Genomic DNA, 22,139 nt, shown 5'->3' on the forward strand with positions numbered 1-22,139 from the left:
GGACCACCCTAACGAGTATGAACAACGGAAATGTGTCTATTGAAATGCAATTAAAAAAACGAAAGAAAATCATTGGCATTCGAATTACGATAAAACACCAAGCAATATTTCAGAATTTCACTAAACCGATTCTCTCATGCATCGGTTGGGTATATTTCAATTCAATCAAACTCAAATGTTGCTTCTAATAAATTTAGATATAACATTACAGTCAGTGTAGGTATACCCACGTAACTATATAGCTACTTTGTGCTTTCATAATAATAATAGCAACGTACACACTCGTGTACTCGCTCAACGACACATTTATGTGCTGGTAACGCTACTCACATATTTTTCTCATAAAAATTGATCCATTGATTCAGTATGCTTACATACATTGTAACCGTGTTCAGTTAAGACGATGTTCAAAACGGTGCGGCTCGGTATTTATTAATTCATAATTTGAAAATGATAATATTGGTAATATATCTCAACCACAAAGTGGAACAGATACATTAAAATAATAAGAAAATCGTACTGCGAAGGAAGCAAATTTTGTGGTTTCAATATTGCGCCTCGGCAGTCACAGTGCATATCGATGAGGTTGTGATTAATTATGGAATTTATAATTTCCTTGCAACGTTATCATATGTATAGAGTGCTAACAGAATCAGTAAAGCCATAATGCGGTGGATTGTTAGCACTTAACCAGTTAACCAGTTTTGTTTTAATGGGGAATCAGTGATACAATAGGATACAGGTATATTCTGCATTTCAATGTTTTTTTTTATCGTGTTTACACTAAAAATTTATATCAATAATTACACCATGTGTACTGGCCCTGTGTCACTAAACCAAAAGTGGTTTTTATTGATTTTGCTTTCATTCAAAATCCATTTGGTTAAAGAATACTAAAGGCTTCTTTCGGTATAAAAACACGTTGAGTTTGGATATAGGACGAATACAACGTTCCATTGAATATAATATAAACTTCATGAGTCAGACAGTACCCTCGACTGTGTATAATTCATTTTTCAAGTTCATTCTAGCTATAAAGTACGTTAAATTAATGCATGAACGCTTCATTTAATTCATGTTTCGACTTGAAACAGACGTAACATAATGGAGATAATAGTTGGTATAAGCTGGTTTACCTACTAATATTGTGAATTGGCACGAGTTATTTACCATTTTTTTTACCTTTTACTTTTTTATCTGTTGAAATTTTTAAGGTAATTTGCACAATGCCATGCTAAATGAAAAGTTTTTTTAGTTTTTTGTGTTAAATATTCAGTATAAACACCGTGCCTTTTCCAGCATGATAACCACTACAATAAACTTCGTACCGTTCTATTTTACCAACAAAAAAAAATATTTTTTCTTGTTTGATAACGAAACATCAGAATTTATTGATTTTCGGTGCGACTGTTGTTGAGGTGCGTTTGAAAGTATAAACTTTACATATTGATGGAAAGGTAGTAGGGGTAAACCATTATACTTCTAACTTTACGAACCATTTAATGGTTTCGCCCCAGTTATTTGTTTTCCAAATTAACAAAAGCGAAGAGTCGCTACATTTTAGTGAAGTCGATAACGCAATTCAATCTCTCCCAAAAAACTATTCTGAAAGTACTCTAGCGAGTTGATGCAGACTTATAGATTAAGGTTAAGGTTATTTAATATAGTGAGGAGGTGGCATTATCTCCACACTGTGACTGTATCTACCTTGGTAAGCTCGCTCAGTTTGTGTTTATTACGTAGATGGAAGCCCAAGTTTCCCAGAGATATAATGATATAATCGTGCGACTCTCCTTGTAGGAAAACATTTTAGTAACAGTTCATGGAGTTGATGGATTGATGACTTATCGACTGAACTAGTTCTAATTTCTCATTTCGCCGCCATTTATAATGTGTTCATTTTGCGGAAATTTGTTTTTTTTTTTTCACGCAAAAATGTTTTTTTGAACTTGAGTAAATTTGCCAAAACTTCGAACAAGTTGTATGAAACCGGAAAACAAGCCATCGGCGATTTTTGGAGGGTATACAGTAATTGAATGAGGGGACCCTCCTGAGTCATTTTCAACAAAAAAAATCCTCGAATCCTCACGCCAGAAATCATGAAAAAATGGTCTGCACTAGGATGACCAAAATAGATTTTATCACCGACAAAACGTCTGAAATTATGGTCATTGGTATAGGTGTTGACGCCGCATATGCTGACCTTTAAAACATTTCGAAATTTTTCGTGTATGTGGTACTGTAGCTATTTTAGGGGGAAAAAATTCCAACTTTTGGAAAGTGTTTAATTACAATGATCGACTTGGAAGATATGGGTGTCGTTGTGTAGGCAGTGACCTCTACCATCCTCTACCGCGGCACGACTTTCGTTGAACTTCAATTTTGATTGGAATGTACTAACACAAAAATTCTGTAGAATTCCACTTTTCTTCGCGTGCATTTTAATTTTTCTGAAGCAAGTGCTTGTGCTTATAGAAAAAATCTTAGATTAAACTGAAATCTGAAAACTGAAAGTATGGTTTGCACTCAACAAAAAGTACTCCGTGTTTGAGCCGTGAGAGAGATCGAGCTGTCAAGTAAAAAGAGCAAAAATTGAAAAAATTCAATTTTGTGTCTCACGCTGAGTCTTTTTTGGTAAGTCTAATCAAGCCTCAGATTAGAAAAGGGACCGAACCTCCTTGTTCATTTTCACTTGAGCTTTGGGTTTACCCAATTTTTTTCCAATTTCGCAATAGAAAATCGTTCTTTTGTCTCTTTGGTTGCCTGGCGCACTTGGGGCTAGTCACGACACCAGAAAACCGTTTAAAAAAAGTTTTGCCCTGACATGTTATCTTTTAAAATTATTGTCGGTTTTTTTCCAGAGGGATGCGATAATATAGCTAAAAAATTTGCGATAATTTGGTTTTTGTGACGAAATTCATGGACTAAATCACATAAATGAAAATTCTATCCTATTGCGAATGACTTCAGCTTCGTTTGTTTCTCAGAAACCTTTACACTTTGTGCGTATAGTACCTACCACATTTCATTTTCCATTTCAATCAAACCAAAGTTCGATCACCAACTCAAAGACCTCCAGCTAAACGTACCGATGACGTCACAATTAAAAACTTGTTTTTTTAAAATGAGTTTTAAAAAACACTTCGATGTATATATTATACAGTCAGCGTTTCGATTCGGTTGTATATGGACATGGAGTTAAGCATTTCGTTCATGATAGACTCTTGTATATCCGGCCGTACTCTGTTGAATATGAATTTCATTGTGTCGGTGTTTTAAGTCAGAAAAGAATGACCGAGCTCCAGTTCGTTTCGTAATTCAGTTTATAGGCATTGGAGTTACTGTTCTTTTATTTTGCTTTGTTTTTCTTTGGTCAAAATCGTGATAATTTAACCAAAATGTATGTGTAACTATATGTTCGGACTGGTAATATTCAAAGTTGAATGAATTCATATTGCATCTCTGTTGTCTTAACAAAAAAGAGTTTCAAGAATCGGTTGGTCGTCATATTGTTTACTCATCGAATGTGTTAAAATCGAGCAAGGTGTTCACCAAGTGCCTTTATAACAAGCATTTAATTATAGAGAATATTCTCAGAAGAAAACGCCATCAAAAATAACGAACATAGTAAGAAAAACTAGATCTATAAATTGTGAATGAATGGACTGTGTTCCCTTGTATTTCGAAAAAGTAATAGTCCTTCCTCTACGTGTTGTGTAATAAGCCAAGTTCTTAAGATTTAACATTGCACCAACATGAATGTATACACTGTATTTCCTCAAGTGCGAAGGTTTATAACATTTACTGCTGCTTAAGGTTTACTCCGATGGGTGTATCGAACTTCTTACCTGTACAGAATTATACATTATAAGTAAACAGCAATTCAAAAAAAAATGAATTTAATAAAGTCGTCTCTCTTTCAATGAAATGACTTGTCCTTCAGTAATTTCTTATTTTACATTCATAACTCTTTGCCGTGTCACAAATAATTGGCAGTCATTAATTATTCTCTACCGCTGTGTGTGTGTGTGTGTGTGCGAGAGCTACATAAGGTTTAAACTTTATCAATAAATAACATTGACTGCGAATTCGCATTTGCGATCCTAATTTGCTATAGAAATAACAATTTAATAACGATTCCCCAGTCTGACAAGAAACAAAACAAAGAATTGTTGTTGTTATGCAAACGAGACATCATATGCCGAATTTAATCGGTTATAGACTGTTTTCTAATTACGGGTGTGACCCATATGGGCCGTAAATATTGTTAATGCATGACCGATCAGTGAATTTTATGCTAGAAAATATTTGTACAGTTTCTTTTGAATGTACAATGTAATGTCGTAGTCGGTTTCTTCTAACTCAGTGATGAACTTTTGGAGTTGCTGGATTAATTTTTATCGAAAGGGGTATTCGCACTCGGTGAGATTAGTCTCTTTAGACGAATAGTCTCTTTTTAATACTTTGACTATTTGCAATCAGGTCATATTACACGTTGTAAAGGGTACAGCTGCTTCCTTAAAGAACTCAGTTAGAGTAGTTATTCGCTATTCGTACCTATTTTGTTAGCTTTTGTTTTTAGAGGGGAGAAAATAGAAATTTTCTCACCAGAACTGTCATATTTGGCTTTGTTTTAAAAAACTGTGTTACAAATTGATGTTTTTTCGGTGGATCACTACTAGCACATATGAACAACCATGTGTAACTGGAAGAAAGTTAGAGTTTCCTATTTTCTTCCACCTGTAAACAATAGTTATTTTCAAATGTGTGGTGGTATTTACCTTATTTCGTCCCTCAAAAGGCCATAAGAAATTTGCGTTTTCTTGACAATTGGTTGAATGACATTTCTAGTGAGAAAAAAACAGCACTTTCTCTACCGTAGGTAGAAAATGGAACTTTACGTACTTTAACTGTCACTTTGGTTGTGTTTATAAAGATGATATGGTGACTTGATGTTCTTTGTTTCGTGGACAAGAACTGTAAATCACACCTCGCTCTCGCACATATAAAAAACTTTGTGTTTACCTCTCGCTTCGCTCTGGCCAGAAACATCGCTCTTATTTCCTCTTTTCTCCACTCGGTAAATAAATGACTGCTCCAATGTCTGCCATAAAAAGTTGTATTTCTGCCGTGAACGGTTGATTTTCGGCACTTTGGCTTGTCGCCCTCAACTTCAATCGGAAAATTGTCTAAAATCTAGCGTTCATAACAGAAATACGCAAATAACTGTTGATTCATGCTAATTTTGAATATAGTACGTTAATTCGGTTATCTATCTATTTCCAGAAAACGAACTCTCATCAAACCGTTTACGTATACGTTCCTACGACAATATATGCAACACATGATTTCCACGGATAAAAAGATAAACAAAAATCGATAAAAAACTTAATCGTACATAAGCTGGACACACAAATATCAAGATACACAGAGAATGTCTGGATATTTTGAATATCAATGGAATGGTCGACATGACCGAAACTTTGGCGATATTTTATCCGACAAAAATTGCAAAACATTCAACTACAATGAGCCGAGCGATCGCAGTAAGGCGCTGATAGCATTGAAGGATATGATTGGTGCTAGTGTTGATTTTGCACTAAAAGATAAGTCTTGCGGCGAGGACGACGAGTTCTTGTTTCGATTCTTGTTTGCCAAAAAGTTTAAAATCGACGAGGCGTTCAAGTTGTTAATAAACTACTTAGACTATAAACAGCGGAATGGGGAGATTTTACAGAAAATGTCTGCATTAGACGAGCAAATACAAATGGCCCTAAGAGATGGATATCCGGGAGTATTACCCGAACGAGACAGACGTGGTCGAAAGGTTATTGTGTTCTTCACTTCCAACTGGAATCCGAATTCATATTCGCTGGTAACAGTATACAGAGCCATGCTATTGTCACTGGAAAAGTTGTTAGAAGACAAACAAAATCAGGCCAACGGATTTGTGGCCATTGTTGACTGGACCAATTTTTCGATGAGACAGTCGACACACCTAAACCCAAAAATCTTAAAGCATTTTATCGAAGGATTGCAGGTACGGTATATATACACTAATCGCTCAAAATGTTTTTGTCTAAAAAGAAATTTCTCCTAGGATTGTTTCCCGATCCGATTCAAAGCCATCCATTTCGTTGGCCAGCCCTGGTACGTTGAAGCAGCCCTAGCCGTTATCAAACCTTTTCTGAAGGAGAAAACACGCGATCGGATCATTTTGCATGGAAGCAACCTATCCACGTTACATGATTGCATTACGAAGGATATACTACCGACAGAGCTCGGCGGTGAAGGGAAATCAATCAATCCATTGGATTGGGTGCACACGCTATTGGAAAGCAGTCAGTCGATGAACGAACAGCAATCGTATCGATTGACTCAATGTACCATTTACTCGAAGCCACCGCAAGATTACATTAGGAATACCACTTGTCTATTGCAGCAAGACGAATGGCACACGGCGACGTAACAGAGGTCCGTATCGTCGGAGGGTGTGTTTTAAGAATCTCTTACGATGAACTATTTAGAAAGTCGCAAAAGCTTTAATCGATTTAAGGAAAAAAGTTTTTAATTTTTTCTACCAAAACCAAGACAATAATCGTGTGATGGAAAAGAAAATACAAAATCTTTCTGCACAATCTAACAACTAGACATTAAGATTCGAGTGCTTCCTCCCCATGAATGTTATTTTCTTATCAAGAAGAGGGGTTTGACGATCATGGAAATTGTTTTTTTTAAGTGGAATTTGAGATCCATTGTCTTCATAGTTTTTAAAGTAACAAAAGGTGTGATGCCGTCCTAAACAGTAACGTTAAGTTTTAGCTGACACACGCAATTGACGAGACTTTCAAATTTGTTAATAAGTAAAGCTACAGAGAACATTTAAGAACAATAAATTTTAATAACAAGATTACGAATGAAACGGTCTTTTAACATGTCATCTGTTATCGACCCCAACAGCAATAATAAACGAAAAGCTCTGACTAATGAGAGATCTTATATAGCAAAAAGCATGTTCAAAACAAATGAAGTAAAAGATTTCCGAACTTAATCTATGAAAATCTTCAATCAAATTAATGAAGTAATAGATTGTGGAAATTGTTATCGTCACTACCGCAATCATCAGCGATGGCACTGCATTCGATTCGGTCTTTTGAGATAAAAATCAAAATAATTTGTTAGGAAATTACATTTTCGCTCACATTGTCCATGAAAATATTGTTCGGTGAAGTGACAGAAGTGACCGACTTGCCGACATCGTCAATCATTGGAATTCCTGTTAAATAGTGCTCAGATCCACAATCTATAGTTTGAATAGTAAAACTGTTAATAAACTTGCCGTCTATGACAGGTTGTCGATATCGATGATTCTATGGGTGCTTGATCAGCTTAATATTTTGATGAAATGGGAAGTGTCATCAGGCCGACACTGGATTATTGAGTGGGAAGAGATTTGAGCATAAAGCGTTGGCGCGTTGGATCACGAGCCGTAGAAAGGAACAACGATGGCAGTTGTTAGCCCAATCGATCTATTTACAAAAATCACATGCAAATTTTACGAAAATCTTCGAATTCAAATGGGAGAGGAGATTTATTTTTATACACTGGATGACTGTCTCTTCCGACGATGGGCATGGAAATAATGTTTTCATCCGGGTAACCAAGTAAAAACTTCCTGCTGTCCGAAAATGATAACCAAAATTTACCGGTTATTTGCAATTTAGCAATTTAGCTGGAATTTTCGTCAGGACTTTAGTGTTTAGTATGAATCTTGGTGTCAATTAAGTTGCTCTAGTGTTGTAACCTTTTCGGGACTTCCTAAATTTAACTTATGAATTTGTACTATTCAATTTGCAGAAGAGAAACTTTGTGAGAAGTTAATTGCAAATCTTTTGCCATACATAATGTCACATGTGGGCACTAAAAAAAATTTCAAAAACGGAAAAGATGTGCCTTAATTCACCTAATGGGAAAGATCAATTCGCTTGCGAAGCGAGTGAGTAGATTTTTTGAATATTGGGCTTTGATGATGCAAGAATAGTATCCCCGTTTGAAACTACACAAACGCCAAAGTCTTAGTGAAACTTTAGACGGAGCAAATGTTCGTTTATTTAAATATTCAAAATTTTTAAATTCTTACGTGTGTGCAGTCTATAGGGAAGTGCCTCACCAGAAGGAGTAGCTCATCAGCAGTATAGTCCGTATAGTTGTAAAGTATAATTCACCAGGAAGAGTAAGTCACCAATATAATAAAAGCAAAATCAAATAAAGTAAATTGAATCGGATCTGATATAAACTTCCCGACGAGTTCTTCCAACTCACAAGGACCTCCCGCTGACAAAGATTTCCTACAAGTTCATCCGCTTATAAAGATTTGCTCATCAGTTCTTCCCTCTAATAAAGACTACCCCATAAGTTTTTCCCGTTGATAAAGGGTCTCGATAAGTTCTTACCGTTGATAAAAACTTCCAGATAAGTTTTTCTTGCTAATGAAGACTAATCAAACTGTAATGGCGTGTCGGGCGTGTCGGCAACTTAACTTTATCGAACTATTCCATTTATCGGGCAGTCTATCTTCAAAGCTGAATTAATTAAAATCAGGTAAGGAGCTTGACTGATGAGCTTATCCAACGCACTGTCTAGCACCGAAGCTGACTTTGACGTCACTCAAGTAGAGGACTGAACCGATCAAAGTTGGCTATTCTTTTTCATACAATGGCTATCAAAATTTTTTTTAAAATAGTTAACAGGTGTGTATTTGGCCTTCTAATTGAGTGATGTCAAAGTCAGCTTCGGTGCTTCACCGAAGCTGACTTTGACGTCACTCAAGTAGAGGACTGAACCGATCAAAGTTGGCTATTCTTTTTCATACAATGGCTATCAAAATTTTTTTTAAAATAGTTAACAGGTGTGTATTTGGCCTTCTAATTGAGTGATGTCAAAGTCAGCTTCGGTGCTTGACAGTGCTATGGCTTATCACAAGATGTTGAAACATTCTTTTATTTTAATCACCAAATTTCATTCCTTAAATTTAAACCAGATAATATGAAAGCCTAAACGACCTGCAATGAGTTGAAAACGACTTTAAAAAAAATCAATAGAACCAATTCTACTGCATTGAAGCAATGGTATGAGTGCAATAAAGAGAGAAGATATCGGAAAAAGGCTACACGTTTCTACTCATATCAACCAGATCAAAGAAAGATTTTTAAGTGTAAAATTGTAGCTTCTTTAGCTTGTCATACAGTCTTGTGATGCTTGTTCTGCACCGAAAACCGTACATTTCATCAACCTTTTGGAACTTTCCAGCATTCGCACCTATAAATTGCGTAGTTGCAGTGTGTTGTGTATTGTGGCTGCAACGATGTACACAGAGAGAGAGACTCACGAGAATCACCATATACGATGAATTTGTGTTCATATGACTAGCCTACAGCGAGATATCAATTCTGCCGCTAACTTTCCTCAGAGAGCATTTGCATGCTTCGAGGCGTCATTCGGTCACTAGACTGCACTGTTATTGACGGTAAAAGGATGTTAGTGGCCGTAAAAGGTTAGTGAGGTCTCTAAACAAACCAAATCAAACATTAGGGTCAGAGATATAAATGTTGTTATAAACTGGGGACAACGCACTGCGTTGCGGTGCAGATAGTACAGTATCGCACACACTGTTTGCCTATCATTAAAACGTAAATACTTTTCAAAATAAAACCTCCCCAACATATCTCAGATTTTCACTTTGCAGAATATTATGTGACTCCGTCACAGTTTCTCTCACAAAAACCGTAATTCAATTTAAAGTTACATCAACTCCATTAATTTAACCAATTGTCTTCCCCATTATATGCATAGAAACAGTTAACAGTAGATTTATCATCATCGTTTTCCCTTCGCTTCTAACGAATATTGTTCCTACTTATCTTTTATAGATCATGTTCCGATATATGCTCTAAAATAATACCTCTATTTCCTATCGTCGACAGTGTTGTCTATGCCTGCGTTTATTGTACATAACACAGGGTTTTATATTATATGAGCACACGTTACATTTTGTCTTCATGAATCCAATGCATAGAAGCCAATATTCTGACAACTTTTCGTTATCTTCTTAAGACAAGTGCAGCGACGCAAAATTCTTTGATAGAATCTCCAGATACATCAGAATAACTTTATCAATACACATTATATACGACAGCCCTGAACGTTTAACACAGCACTATAAGCTTACCATCATACTTTCTTTACATAAAGAACACTCAAAAGCACTCTTTTTCCGAGATTTAATGCTATGAATCACTCAACTGTTGAATATGGAACAAAAAAGAAGGAAAAACGGACATGGCATTGGAATGGGGGTTGATATGCGCTGGGTGCAAAATCCATTTCTATTATTTTTGTTGAAGATATAGAACGGCATTAGCACAATATATAGTCGGTTTATGTAGTTGAGTTCGTTTTGCTGATTGAAATAAGAGATGAGCAGGGTCTAGGTTTTCTCAACTTCCTGTGTGTGGAATTCAGTAATATTTGGAGTGTCATTCCGATTTAAGGAGCCATTACAATATAGGGTGACAACACGATTCGTGGTAACTATGCGATTTGGGTCAGATCAGTGCGAAAGAACAGATCAGTAATCTAAAAGGTGTGGGATGAGTATGATTTCGGTATCAGTACGATAGCGGCATCAGTACGATTTGAGGTGAGTGTACGATGCATCACATACTCATAAAAAACACAATTAATTGCTATGTATACAGTGGATCCCGTTCCCGGGTGTGAGTCTCTAATAAGAATGAATCATTGTGTTCATTAAATGTATTGTGTTGAACTGATCTAGTGCTAGTTCAATTAAATTCAGGAGTATAGACGTAGGTTCCACATTAAATTTTTTATGTTTTATATATTACTTAATGTAATTAATAAAAGTCTTAGGAGAGGCGACATTTCTACATGGTCAATATCGATAATAATATCGTTTTCTTAACAATAATATCGTCTAAGATGTGAATTTTATCGTCATTGGCGAAAATTTTTATTTCTCAAATTTTATCCTATTTCCTAGAGCTCGTCGAGACCTTTCCGTGGAACCTCTATTTCTGAGCACTTCCAGATGAAATGTAAGTAAATTTTCTCTAAAATTTATCATTTTTTGTAGCGCTTTATGCAACGCAGCAGCGCAATTGAAATGTTCAAATTAAACCCCACGAAATTTCCTATGATTTTGGTTCAATTTCAACAAATAGAGGTTTTTTGCAAAGGTCTCGATGAGCTCGAGCAAATACGACAAAATTAGAGATCAGTGAAGAAAAAGTTCTGTAAAAAAATCGCTAAAAATGGCAAATATGTGAAAAATATCCTAAAATTTCATCGGAAAGTTTTCACTTTTTTGTGAATGATGGCTCGTTAGAAGGACTTCGTCGAGAAGACGAGAAATGTGGAAATGTTGGTAAATCGAAAATAAGATTTTTTTTTATTATTTTACAAAGTAACAGCGAAAAGGGAAACGGTACGAAATTATCTGAAATTTTGTTGTTGCGTAATGCATTTTGTGCAAACAGGGACGTGCTTCTATCAATAAATTCAAAGAAAGTCTACAAAAGTCTGTATAAGAATAATCTTTGAATACTACACATCCTTTTTGGACTATAAATAAAATACATTTCACGTTCAGCTCCACTGGAGATTCACCAGTACACTTGAACTTGGCGGAATTATAATGAATTATGGTCTAAAAGGTGATCTACTTTGTACATTCCCGCAGCTCCAGGACTTTCGTTCAAGGAAACACTAAGAAATTGCAGCATGAACTTCTTTGATCGATCAACTTTTGAGCGTATACGTACAACAGAAGCAATTTTTCGCTCAGCTATGTAGTGTCATCATACAAACAATCGAATGCAAAAAATGTTTACGTCTTGTTATTGTAGTGTTAAACAAACAGAAACATCACGTCGAAAATGAAAATGTACGAAAATTCCCAACGACAAAACATCACCGTACTTCCCCAAATAACATTAGTCATTTCTTTCATCCGACCTTTTCATCCATTCAGATTGAATTTACACCAATTCATATCGACTACAGCTGCTAATATATAATACATATAAAGCGCACGGTTATTAGTTTAAAATCTCATTTTTTGCTTCCATTGATAGGAACATGACTGCACAATCTCTCATATAAAATCAACGTTTTGTCTATGTTGATGGAGCATGAAGGTACACTCTTTGATTTTCGATAGCTTTTGAATAGTCAATGACGTCACATACAACAAAATCCCAAAACTGGAATATAATGTACTACATGTAGCCAGTGTTAAGAGTCCATGTGAACTTCTCTTGGGTTGAGGTATACATAATGTGCGAACCCCCTCTTCACTTTGACTCTCGTGTGCTTTAAAAGTCTGTCACGGCCAGGTTTAGCTTTTAGTATTGTAGAGAGTAGTTAGCACAACACATTGATTTCGCATTTGATGGATTGTGATTGTTGAAAATTATTTATTTCGTTTGTTGTTCTGGTGAACGAGTTTATTTTGTAAAATTTTTCGAGAAATTCAAACTTTTATTTCTTTATTGAATAAAATTGTGTATGCTGAGACAGGAAAAACATTTTTTTTTAAAATAAAAAAGTCGTAAAAATTTAGTGTTTTGACTCGTGTGAATACCTGTTTCAAGTGATTATTGTTATTATTGAAAGAGTGGAAGTGATTTAAAGCAGTTTATAATTTGGATACTTTATTAGATATTCATATTCTGTGGTAAGTAGAATTATCAAAATAACTAACTTAATGATTCGCTCATAAAAACAAGCAAATCTGGTTAGATTTTATTGCGACATTGCTGGTTCTCTCCGTCAGCAATTGTTTGTAATTGTAATCAGTAAAGAATCTTTACTAAAGATACAACTTAAAGACACAGCCGTAATCATGTTAAATACTTTCGAATAAAGAATTTCTGACTGCTCGGTATCAGAAACCAGAACCTTCAATTGCTGATTTGCTGATGATTTGGATAAAGGGGTTTCAAATTCAATACTGTCCTTGACACTTGTACTTCTTTTCAATTTCAATTTCAATTTCATTTATTTCCAAGAAAAAACTTCTAACATTAAACACACAGCGTAGCTCCAGTTGGTGAACATAGGTCCTTACAGTCTCTATAAGATAGAACAATTATTTTCTAATTTTCTCAGTTTCAAACTAAAAGTCCCGAAATATTGAAAAATTTGTTGAAAATAAAAAAAAAACTATTTTTGTGTGAACTAACTTCACTCACTGCTATGGATATTGACCAGAGTGAAGTTCCTTCACGTGAAAATAGAGCGCAAAGAACGAAGTACTGAAATAATGTGGCGCCGACTTTTCCTTTCTACAACTATACTCTGGTAAAATATCCCTGAAATGTCATAGCAGTGAAGTTGGTTCACAAAAAAATAGAGCACTGACGTTAGTAACACTGTGACACGAAATGTTCTAGAAATGTAACAGAATTCTACAAACATCATATTTGAGCTTTAGTTTCCAAAAATCATTTCCCTAAGAAAATCGCAGAAAGTTTTGATATTAAATTATGGAGCTCACTGAATATGCAATATTTATTGCAGATATTTACCAATATTCAAAAGTTCACCGAACCAAACATAAATTTTATAGTAATGAGTCATAACATTCTCGAGGTCATATTTCTATGCAGTTTTTATAATCAATCGAAATGTATACACTTTTGATGGAAATTTTGAGTTGAAATACATTTTTTATTTCTAAATGCAAACATTTTGGAATAGTCGCGAAAAATGGCGAAATTAAATGAATCCGTAAGTAGACCAACTAAAAAAATTCCTCGTCTCTAGTTCACAGGCCAGGCATCTTGAACAAAAATTGTTTTTTTTTTATTTAAACAAAACGAAACAAAAAGAAAAAATTAATCGCACAATAGACCGTGTGAAGTATAAATAATTTATTTTTAATTGATGTAAATTATTATTCTGTAGAACAAAAGTGTAAACACAATATCTGAAAAATATCTGCTTAATTTTATATCTCACTTTAAAAGCTGTAATTTGAAAAAGACTAAAAGGATATCTCGATCCATTCTACTTCATTCTTACTAAGTATTTTTTACTAATTTTTTAAATATTTTTTTCAATGGTTTTCATGGTAAATCTTCTTTTTATTGAAATTATGAAACTTTTTTCTCAAAATAGCACACGGAAGTTGTAAAATGAAATCGTCCCATTCTTATTATTATTAGAACTTACACCCTCAACGACACTATTTTCATTTTTCAATTATTTTTCACGAACTGTGTACTAGTCTTAGCCTAAGCGGTGTGTTCTACGGTATGCATCCAAAAAGCTCAGAATTTTTGCTTAGAGTAATAGATTACTATTTTGTGTGAAATGGTTTTTTACAGTGTTTTAAAGTTGCGTGACACACTGTCAAGTTTCAGTACCCTATTTAGAGTACCACTAATACTTGAAGTGCGTTCATTACATCGATTTAAATTAACTTGTCAAGTTTTCTATATCCCATTGGTACTTGAAATCCTTTATACCGCATAAAGTTGATAAGGCATCCTTCTTTATTCAACCAATCAATACCCCCTCTAGCAACCTAATTACATTTATTAAGGTGGTAAAAATGCAACGCAGCCTTTGTATTTTACATGAAAAATTAGAAATTAGTCAACAATGTATGCCTCTACAAACAAAGTGGTATTTTGGCAGCGTCAAAACGAAGTTTGTTTGCTAGAGAGGGTATTGAACCAATGTGTGTTAAATTTTAAAAAATCGTTTAGTTGTCATCTAATTGCTTTTTCATGTACTGTAATGTCAAAATATTAGGTAATGTCTAAGTATCTAAATGGAGTAAATTTACACCCTGACAGATCCATCCGCAAATCTAATATTTACGGACGAATTCTATTGGTATTGTCCCAGCTCTGCTACTAGCATGAACATTGAAAATATTCGGAGGCTGATGAAATCACAGAAGGCACTACGTTTCTTTTGTACAGATAGATGACTTGTTTCAACGCACTGCTCCTAGCATGAACACTACTTTGACAAACGTCGAATTTGGAGGCTTTTGTGATGAGAGCTACCGCTTAAGATTGATTGTATTGTGTGTTTGAACTCACACAACTAAAACAAGTCACCTATCTTCACGAAAGAAACGCAGTGCTACTGTGACTTCATCAGCCTCCAAATATTTCTTATGTTCATGCTAGGAGCAGTGCGTTGCTTGTTTTCGTTGTAAGGCCTCCAAATTTGACACTTGTCAATTCAGTGTTCATGCTAGTAGCAGTGCTGTGGTATTGTAGTAGGTGCTTTATGTATGTGTAGTATGTGCTAGTTATGGCTGACGATGAGTTTTCGCATGTAAATAATGAATTTTTGATTAAAATTTTGTTAATTTGTGATGATTCTGACATTACAGTAGATAAAGTCTTGTTACTAACTAGGTATTAAATGGGGTTATTTCACACACACGATGTGTTGTCGAACTCGTTCCGCATCCGCTCGTATCGACAGACTCACATCTAGGGCTCAAAACAACCCCATTTACTAACTAGTTAGCAAAATAGCTATTTTAACGCCGTTGTATGCACGAAAATCCAATTTATTTTATATGCCAACGCGCGGTAAAGTACACTTTAAATCACTGTTTGTAACTGTGAAAAAGTCCTTACCGGACACGCTAGCATGTAAATCTACTACGTAACTGTGGGAAAATTTGCTTACTGATGAGGGGAAAGTTTGTATCCAGTCCAGAGCCGAAGGCAATTGATGTAATCTCCAGAGTGAGTAAGCAAATTTTGCAGCACGTACATAACACACTATTCCATACTGATGATTGTATAGCATGTATTGTTAATTATCGAAATAGCATAAAATGAATCGGAATTTTTAGTTTCAAAACCACAGCGTCGCTAATTGTTTAAAATTTTCAGATCGACATGGAAGCTCCAGACTTCAAAGACTTTGCCAAGTCTATGACTGATTACATAGCCGATTATTTGGAAAACATAAGAGATCGGTAAGAATTTTATCTCACTAACCAATGTAATGAAATTAAAGAATTTGAATGATTAGAACTGTTAGAAAGCATTGTTCACTTTTGTCATCGTTACGATCAGCCGTTGCTAAACGATTAATTAAACGAACGATTCGTGATAATTAAAATTATTCCAAATGAAATATCTCAACCCAATCCATAGATTTTTATCGCCTTTAACTAGTCGAATAGGTATGAAATAGCACTAAGCATAACAAGTTTGCCAGGGTCAATGCATATCTTACATAATTCGTAATACTTTTCAAGAATTGAAATCTGCAATGCTTTACGTTTTTTTCATGTGGTCGGTGTAAAGCATACACTAAACTCGAGCCAATATATAATAAATAAAATGAAAGTAAAAATAAAATGAAAAAAATGTTTGTTCTCAAATCAATGAACTGAAATTGTTTTGTGACAAGGCAGTCAAATATTTTATTTTTTGTTTCGTTTTCCTTTTCGTTTGTTTAAGACACAGCAAAACGAGTTTTTACTGACCACAGTTCTATGTCAAGGACAGACATTAGCATGACCAATGATAAATGGGTTTGAAATTTCGATTTCGTTACAGTTTTAATTCAAAAATATAAGATCAATTAAAACAGCAAGCACTCGTGCGGTTTTTGAATTTTTTTAACTGCATAACTCTCGTGATCTATGAACAGAAAAAAAACTGGCGTAGAAAGGTCTTTCTGAAATAGTAGGTTACATTGGATGCTGCCAGAGTAATTCATTAGTCATTACATGGAGTAACCATGCGTCGGTCTTTTCGACAAAAGTATAGTTATTACATCCGAGCCGAAGGCGATGTCAGTGCCACCTTTTCGGTCGACTGTTTCGAATAAGGCTCATTGGCTCATACGACTATTTGATAGGTAGATACTATTTGCACCGGGTACGAATTGTGTTACTATCATTATACAAATAGTTCCTATATCACGAGCGGAGCGAGCGAAGAAACTTTCATTTGAAAGAGCGAAAAATCGAGAATTTTTTTTCTGGTTACGAAAAGTACGTAGCAGCGTTTGCTTTACTACCTGTTCCATGCGAAAATTGATTTCCACATAGCAACCGAAAATAGTCCACATGTAAAATTGATCATTTTCGCAGGGAGCCAATCGCTATGCAATGGTCAACTTTCGCATGGGGCTGGTAGTAAAAAAAATATTTTTGTACGAATTCCGTACAGCTCATTAGCCTCTAATAACTTATTCACTCGGCCGTCAAATAAAACGCAAAATAATTCTTTGTCAGGCGTGTACTACCAACCGTTCAACCGGGATATCTGAAACCGCTTATCCCCGAAGAAGCTCCAGTGAAACCAGACCAATGGAAAGATGTTATGGCCGATATTGAACGAGTCATTATGCCAGGTGTAACCCACTGGCACAGTCCCAAATTCCATGCCTACTTTCCAACAGCCAATTCATATCCAGCGATTGTCGCTGATATGTTGAGCGGAGCGATCGCCTGCATCGGCTTCACTTGGATTGCCAGTCCGGCGTGTACAGAACTTGAAGTGGAAATGTTAAATTGGTTGGGAAAAATGATTGATTTGCCGAAAGAATTTCTAGCGTCGTCCGGAGGGAAAGCTGGCGGAGTCATTCAGGGTACGGCAAGTGAGGCTACACTTGTTGCGCTCTTAGGTGCCAAGGCACGAACAATGCAAAGAGTCAAGGCCGAGCATCCAGAGTGGGACGAATCGACAATTCGATCTAAATTGGTTGGCTATTGTTCCGGTAAGTTTGCTGTTGCTAGGCCTGTTAAAAATTTGTGGTTTTGGACTGAACGAAATTTGTTTTGCTTTAGCTCAAGCTCATTCGTCCGTTGAACGGGCTGGCTTACTAGGTGGGGTACAACTGCGTCTAATCAAGGCTGATTCAGAAAATCGTCTTAGGGGTGATGCTGTAGAAGCAGCGATCAAAGAAGACATTGCAGCTGGAAATATCCCATTTTACGTAAGTTAGCTAAAGAAAGGGTTATTCGAGCTGAAAGTGGTGCTAATTGAAAATCTTATGTTAGGTCGTTGCTACCCTTGGCACAACCAATTCTTGTGCATTCGACTATCTGGATGAGATTGGCCCAGTTGGAAACAAATACAATGTTTGGGTCCACGTTGATGCTGCCTACGCAGGTAATTTATTGTCAAGAAATTTGAAAAGAAATCACTGAAATCCAAACGCTCATTTTACCTTAGGCTCTGCATTCATTTGCCCTGAGTACAGACACTACATGAAGGGAATCGAAACCGCCGATTCGTTCAACTTCAATCCTCACAAATGGATGCTGGTGAATTTCGATTGTAGCGCTATGTGGTTGAAGGAACCCGAGTGGGTCGTGAATGCTTTCAACGTGGATCCACTGTATCTAAAACACGATCAGCAAGGTGCTGCACCAGACTATCGCCATTGGCAAATTCCATTGGGACGACGATTCCGGGCGCTGAAACTTTGGTTTGTTTTGCGTTTGTATGGCGTTGAGAATCTTCAAGCTCACATCCGTCGGCACTGCGGATTCGCTACTCAATTCGAGGAGCTGTGTCGCAAGGACGATCGATTCGAAATCGTTGGAAAGGTGCAAATGGGTCTGGTTTGCTTCCGATTGAAGGGGGCAAACGATTTGAACGAGAAATTGTTGAAACGCATCAACGGACGTGGTAAAATTCACATGGTTCCATCGAAAATCAACGATGTGTACTTCTTAAGAATGGCCGTCTGTTCAAGATTCACCACTTCTGAAGATATGGAATACTCGTGGAATGAAGTCAGCGCTGCCGCTGATGAAGAACTATTGGCTAACGGAAATTAATTTCTGTAATTGGAAATGCTGTACAAAGATGGAAAATTAGACAATATTGTTAAACGAAAATGTGATGTATGTCGATACCACAATATGAATGTTATTCTCACGTAAAATTCTAGATTTTTATGTAAATTTGTAGGTTCGTTCAACGACGAGTGTTCACTGTTGTTGTTAATAATGCTTCCACAGAATTTATCATTGTTATCCTCTCCACTCAATTACCAGTTAATTTATGCTTCATGTGCTTGAGGTACCTAAATTGCAACCTATACATCCTCTCTATGGAACTAATTTATTTTATTTTTTTTATTTTTTAAATTTATGCTTTTTCTGAAATGTTTTTTTTCCCTTTTTCAGCCTCATAAATAAATAAATAAAAAATATTTAAGGAAAACTCAACCGATCTTTTATACCATTCAAATCATCATTGTCACAAAAATACTGTCCCCGTACGCAAATACCGTTCGCTAAATTCAATCTTTTACTCATATGATTGCATTTTAATTTTGACAGTGTCCAGCAGAGGTCCTGCAGCAACTCCTATCATGAAGAATGATCAAATTATAGGAACTGACCTCTCGCGATCTCAATTTTGACGTTTTTCATGAAACGGCGGTAAAAATCTGTAAAAAGAAATCGTTGAATCTCTAGTTTCTTGAACTGGGAAGATGTAGCAGTCAATTCTTATGTTCAAACGTGATCAACTCATATGAAAGGACCCTTGACAAACTGAATTGTAGCGTTTTTTCATGAAACATCGCATAAAGTCGTATAAAAATCACTAGATTCTAGAACTGGGAAGATGTTGGAATCAACTCCCATAATGACGAATGATCAACTCATAGGAACTGACCTCTGGCTATCTCAATTGTGGCGTTCTTTTATTAAAAAAAGTCTGTTAAAAATGTGTTGTATCTCCAGGTTCTACTAGAACCGTTATAGGGAAGATATTGGAAACAACTTCTATGATGAAGAATGATCAACTCACAGGAGCTGACCTCTGACGACCTCAATTGCGGCATTTTTTCATGAAAGTCTGCCAAAAATTCGTTGAATCTCTAGGTTCTAGACCTAGCAAGATGTAGTAGTCAATCTCTATGAAGATGAATGATCAACTCAAAGGACGACCTTTGACGACCTCAATTATGGATTTGTTTCATGAAACAGAGGGTTAAAGTTGGTTAAATCTCTAGGAATCAACTCCTATGATGACAAATGATCAGATCATAGAAACTGCCTTCTAGCGAAGCGACCTGAATAATTGCATTTTTCTAGAAGAAAGCGCAAAATCTTGTAAGACTCGTTAATTCTCTTGGTTCGAGAACACATATAGTACTGGACTTAGGCAGCTGTACTTGAACAATTTTGATCTATTTGTTTATTAATGTTCGAAGTTAGAGATATATGGGAACGCGGGCTCATATATTGGGAACCACTGAACGGGACGAGCTTCGCTGAGCGGAAATCGGCAGAGTTTACTTGTACCTTACAAAATCAGTGCTGTTCATTAAAATCGGAGCAACGCACTTCAAGCAAAATTGCTACGGGTCACAGTTGCCAAATAGATTGTGTGATACACAGTCCCGTTTCAGTACTCTATTTAGTGTACCACTCATGCCAAGAAAAGGTGGTAAAGCTAAGCCTGTTATTCCAACCTGCAATAACTTGGTTCTTTTCAATTTTACAGATAGAAAATTTCATTAATATTTTTTTATGAGAAAGAATCCCCAAAATTAAAGCAACTTTGCCTTTTGAAACAACTCCCGCATAAATTTTGGAAATACTTTGTATTGACATTGTAGAGACATCTGACTCTTCCGCATTAATAATGACTATATTCTTCAAGCGATATCACAGATGGAGCTTCAAGAGCTTAAATCGCTTAAATTATGACAACGACATTAATCTAGGCCGCTCATATCAGCTGTCAAACACTCTTTCAAAATTTGATTTGTTTTTATTATTTGTTTTGTTATAGAACGTTTTGAAATCAATTTTTATTTTTTATAAATGATTTTCTTTAGACAAATGATATTACCTGCATTCGGATAATAGTGAGATACATGGTCTAAACGAGAACCCTTTCATTATCGTTACTTGAGACTATAATTATAATTTGACTTGGTCTTTCGTCGACAGCTATATCTTTTGTTAGTTATCGACAACGATAAAATACAACATTTTAGCTCCGCCTAATATACATAAATGTTTCAACTAATGAAGTCCCAGATTTTAGAGATTTTTTTTTAAATAAATGTGGGACAACTTGTGATTGTCAGCTGTTCTAATACTCGGCATATCTATTATTCCTTTAGATATCGTCACAGCTCTGATATGTTTAAAAATTTGGAGGCTTTTTTACCTTTCAAAAATGAGTGTTTGTGCTAAGAGGAGTGGTATGGCTAAAATGAGAATTCTATGGCATTCTTTTTGCTTCGCTTTTTTGGCATCTCTGGACAACCACAATAGGTTTCCCCTTACTCAGGGAGTTAGAAAACTTGGTGAAGCCGAATTGATTTTCTCTTACGGAAAAGCTGCAACATGAAAATGTTTATCTCATTTTGGCAATTCCTTGATACAGTCGAGGAAATTTAGATTTCGGGTTTTCCAAAGGTATTAATCTTATTTAACCCACACTTTATCCCACAACAATGGAATCCACAAATTTAAATTTAGTTAACACAACGGTCACAATGACGGCGCTGCAGTCACGATTTCAAAATGTGATATAGGGTGGATAAACTAAATTTTGGTTTTGGTTACATTTTCTCTTGGTTTTTAATTATTACATCCGGCTTCTAAATTAAGAGGGCAGACTAGGTGCGAAGTAGGCTATATATTGAAAAATTGGTTTTAAAATTAATGTAGACCATTTAATGAAAATCTGTTCCAGCAATTAGATGAGCAATATGTTTATCTATCTCTAAAAAATGAAAAACGATTTACAATAAGCAACAGTTGGAAGAAAACCGATTTCCAAAAAAATATTGCATAGCCTAACTTTAAGCGACGTTCATATTTTGGAAATCGGTTTTCTTCCAACTGTTGCTTATTGTAAATCGTTTTTCATTTTTTAGAGATAGATAAACATATTGCTCATCTAATTGCTGGAACAGATTTTCATTAAATGGTCTACATTAATTTTAAAACCAATTTTTCAATATATAGCCTACTTCACACCTAGTCTGCCCTCTTAAGAGTACCTTTATGCAATATAAACCGTTTGAGTTTGAAAAAAGATGTTTTGTATCAGTGAACGATATAGGAAAGCGTTCAGTACGTC

The 22,139-nt window shown here is 35.6% G+C and overlaps 2 protein-coding genes across 5 annotated transcripts; both read left to right on the forward strand.

Annotated features, from left to right (window-relative positions):
• Window positions 1-356: 356 nt before the first annotated feature.
• On the forward strand, window positions 357-6,912 carry LOC119072270 (clavesin-2-like). Of its 3 annotated transcripts, none has more exons than XM_037177462.1 (3): window positions 357-742; window positions 5,287-6,040; window positions 6,101-6,912. In XM_037177462.1, the coding sequence occupies exons 2-3, from the start codon at window positions 5,435-5,437 to the stop codon at window positions 6,467-6,469; spliced, it is 975 nt and encodes a 324-aa protein (XP_037033357.1). In that variant the 5' UTR covers window positions 357-742; window positions 5,287-5,434; the 3' UTR covers window positions 6,470-6,912. The 3 variants fall into 3 exon arrangements, with proteins under 3 accessions (XP_037033357.1, XP_037033358.1, XP_037033356.1); XM_037177463.1 differs by having other exon boundaries at window positions 397-415; XM_037177461.1 differs by lacking the exon at window positions 357-742 and adding an exon at window positions 3,143-3,627.
• A 5,552-nt stretch (window positions 6,913-12,464) lies between these two features.
• Window positions 12,465-19,251, forward strand: LOC119072250 (aromatic-L-amino-acid decarboxylase). Of its 2 annotated transcripts, XM_037177433.1 has the most exons (7): window positions 12,465-12,757; window positions 13,783-13,812; window positions 15,951-16,036; window positions 17,309-17,793; window positions 17,864-18,012; window positions 18,077-18,188; window positions 18,252-19,250. In XM_037177433.1, the coding sequence occupies exons 2-7, from the start codon at window positions 13,792-13,794 to the stop codon at window positions 18,860-18,862; spliced, it is 1,464 nt and encodes a 487-aa protein (XP_037033328.1). In that variant the 5' UTR covers window positions 12,465-12,757; window positions 13,783-13,791; the 3' UTR covers window positions 18,863-19,250. The 2 variants fall into 2 exon arrangements, with proteins under 2 accessions (XP_037033328.1, XP_037033329.1); XM_037177434.1 differs by lacking the exon at window positions 13,783-13,812 and having other exon boundaries at window positions 18,252-19,251.
• Window positions 19,252-22,139: the final 2,888 nt, after the last annotated feature.

This window comes from Bradysia coprophila, assembly GCF_014529535.1.
Source record: "Bradysia coprophila strain Holo2 chromosome IV unlocalized genomic scaffold, BU_Bcop_v1 contig_81, whole genome shotgun sequence".
NCBI lineage: Eukaryota > Metazoa > Arthropoda > Insecta > Diptera > Sciaridae > Bradysia > Bradysia coprophila.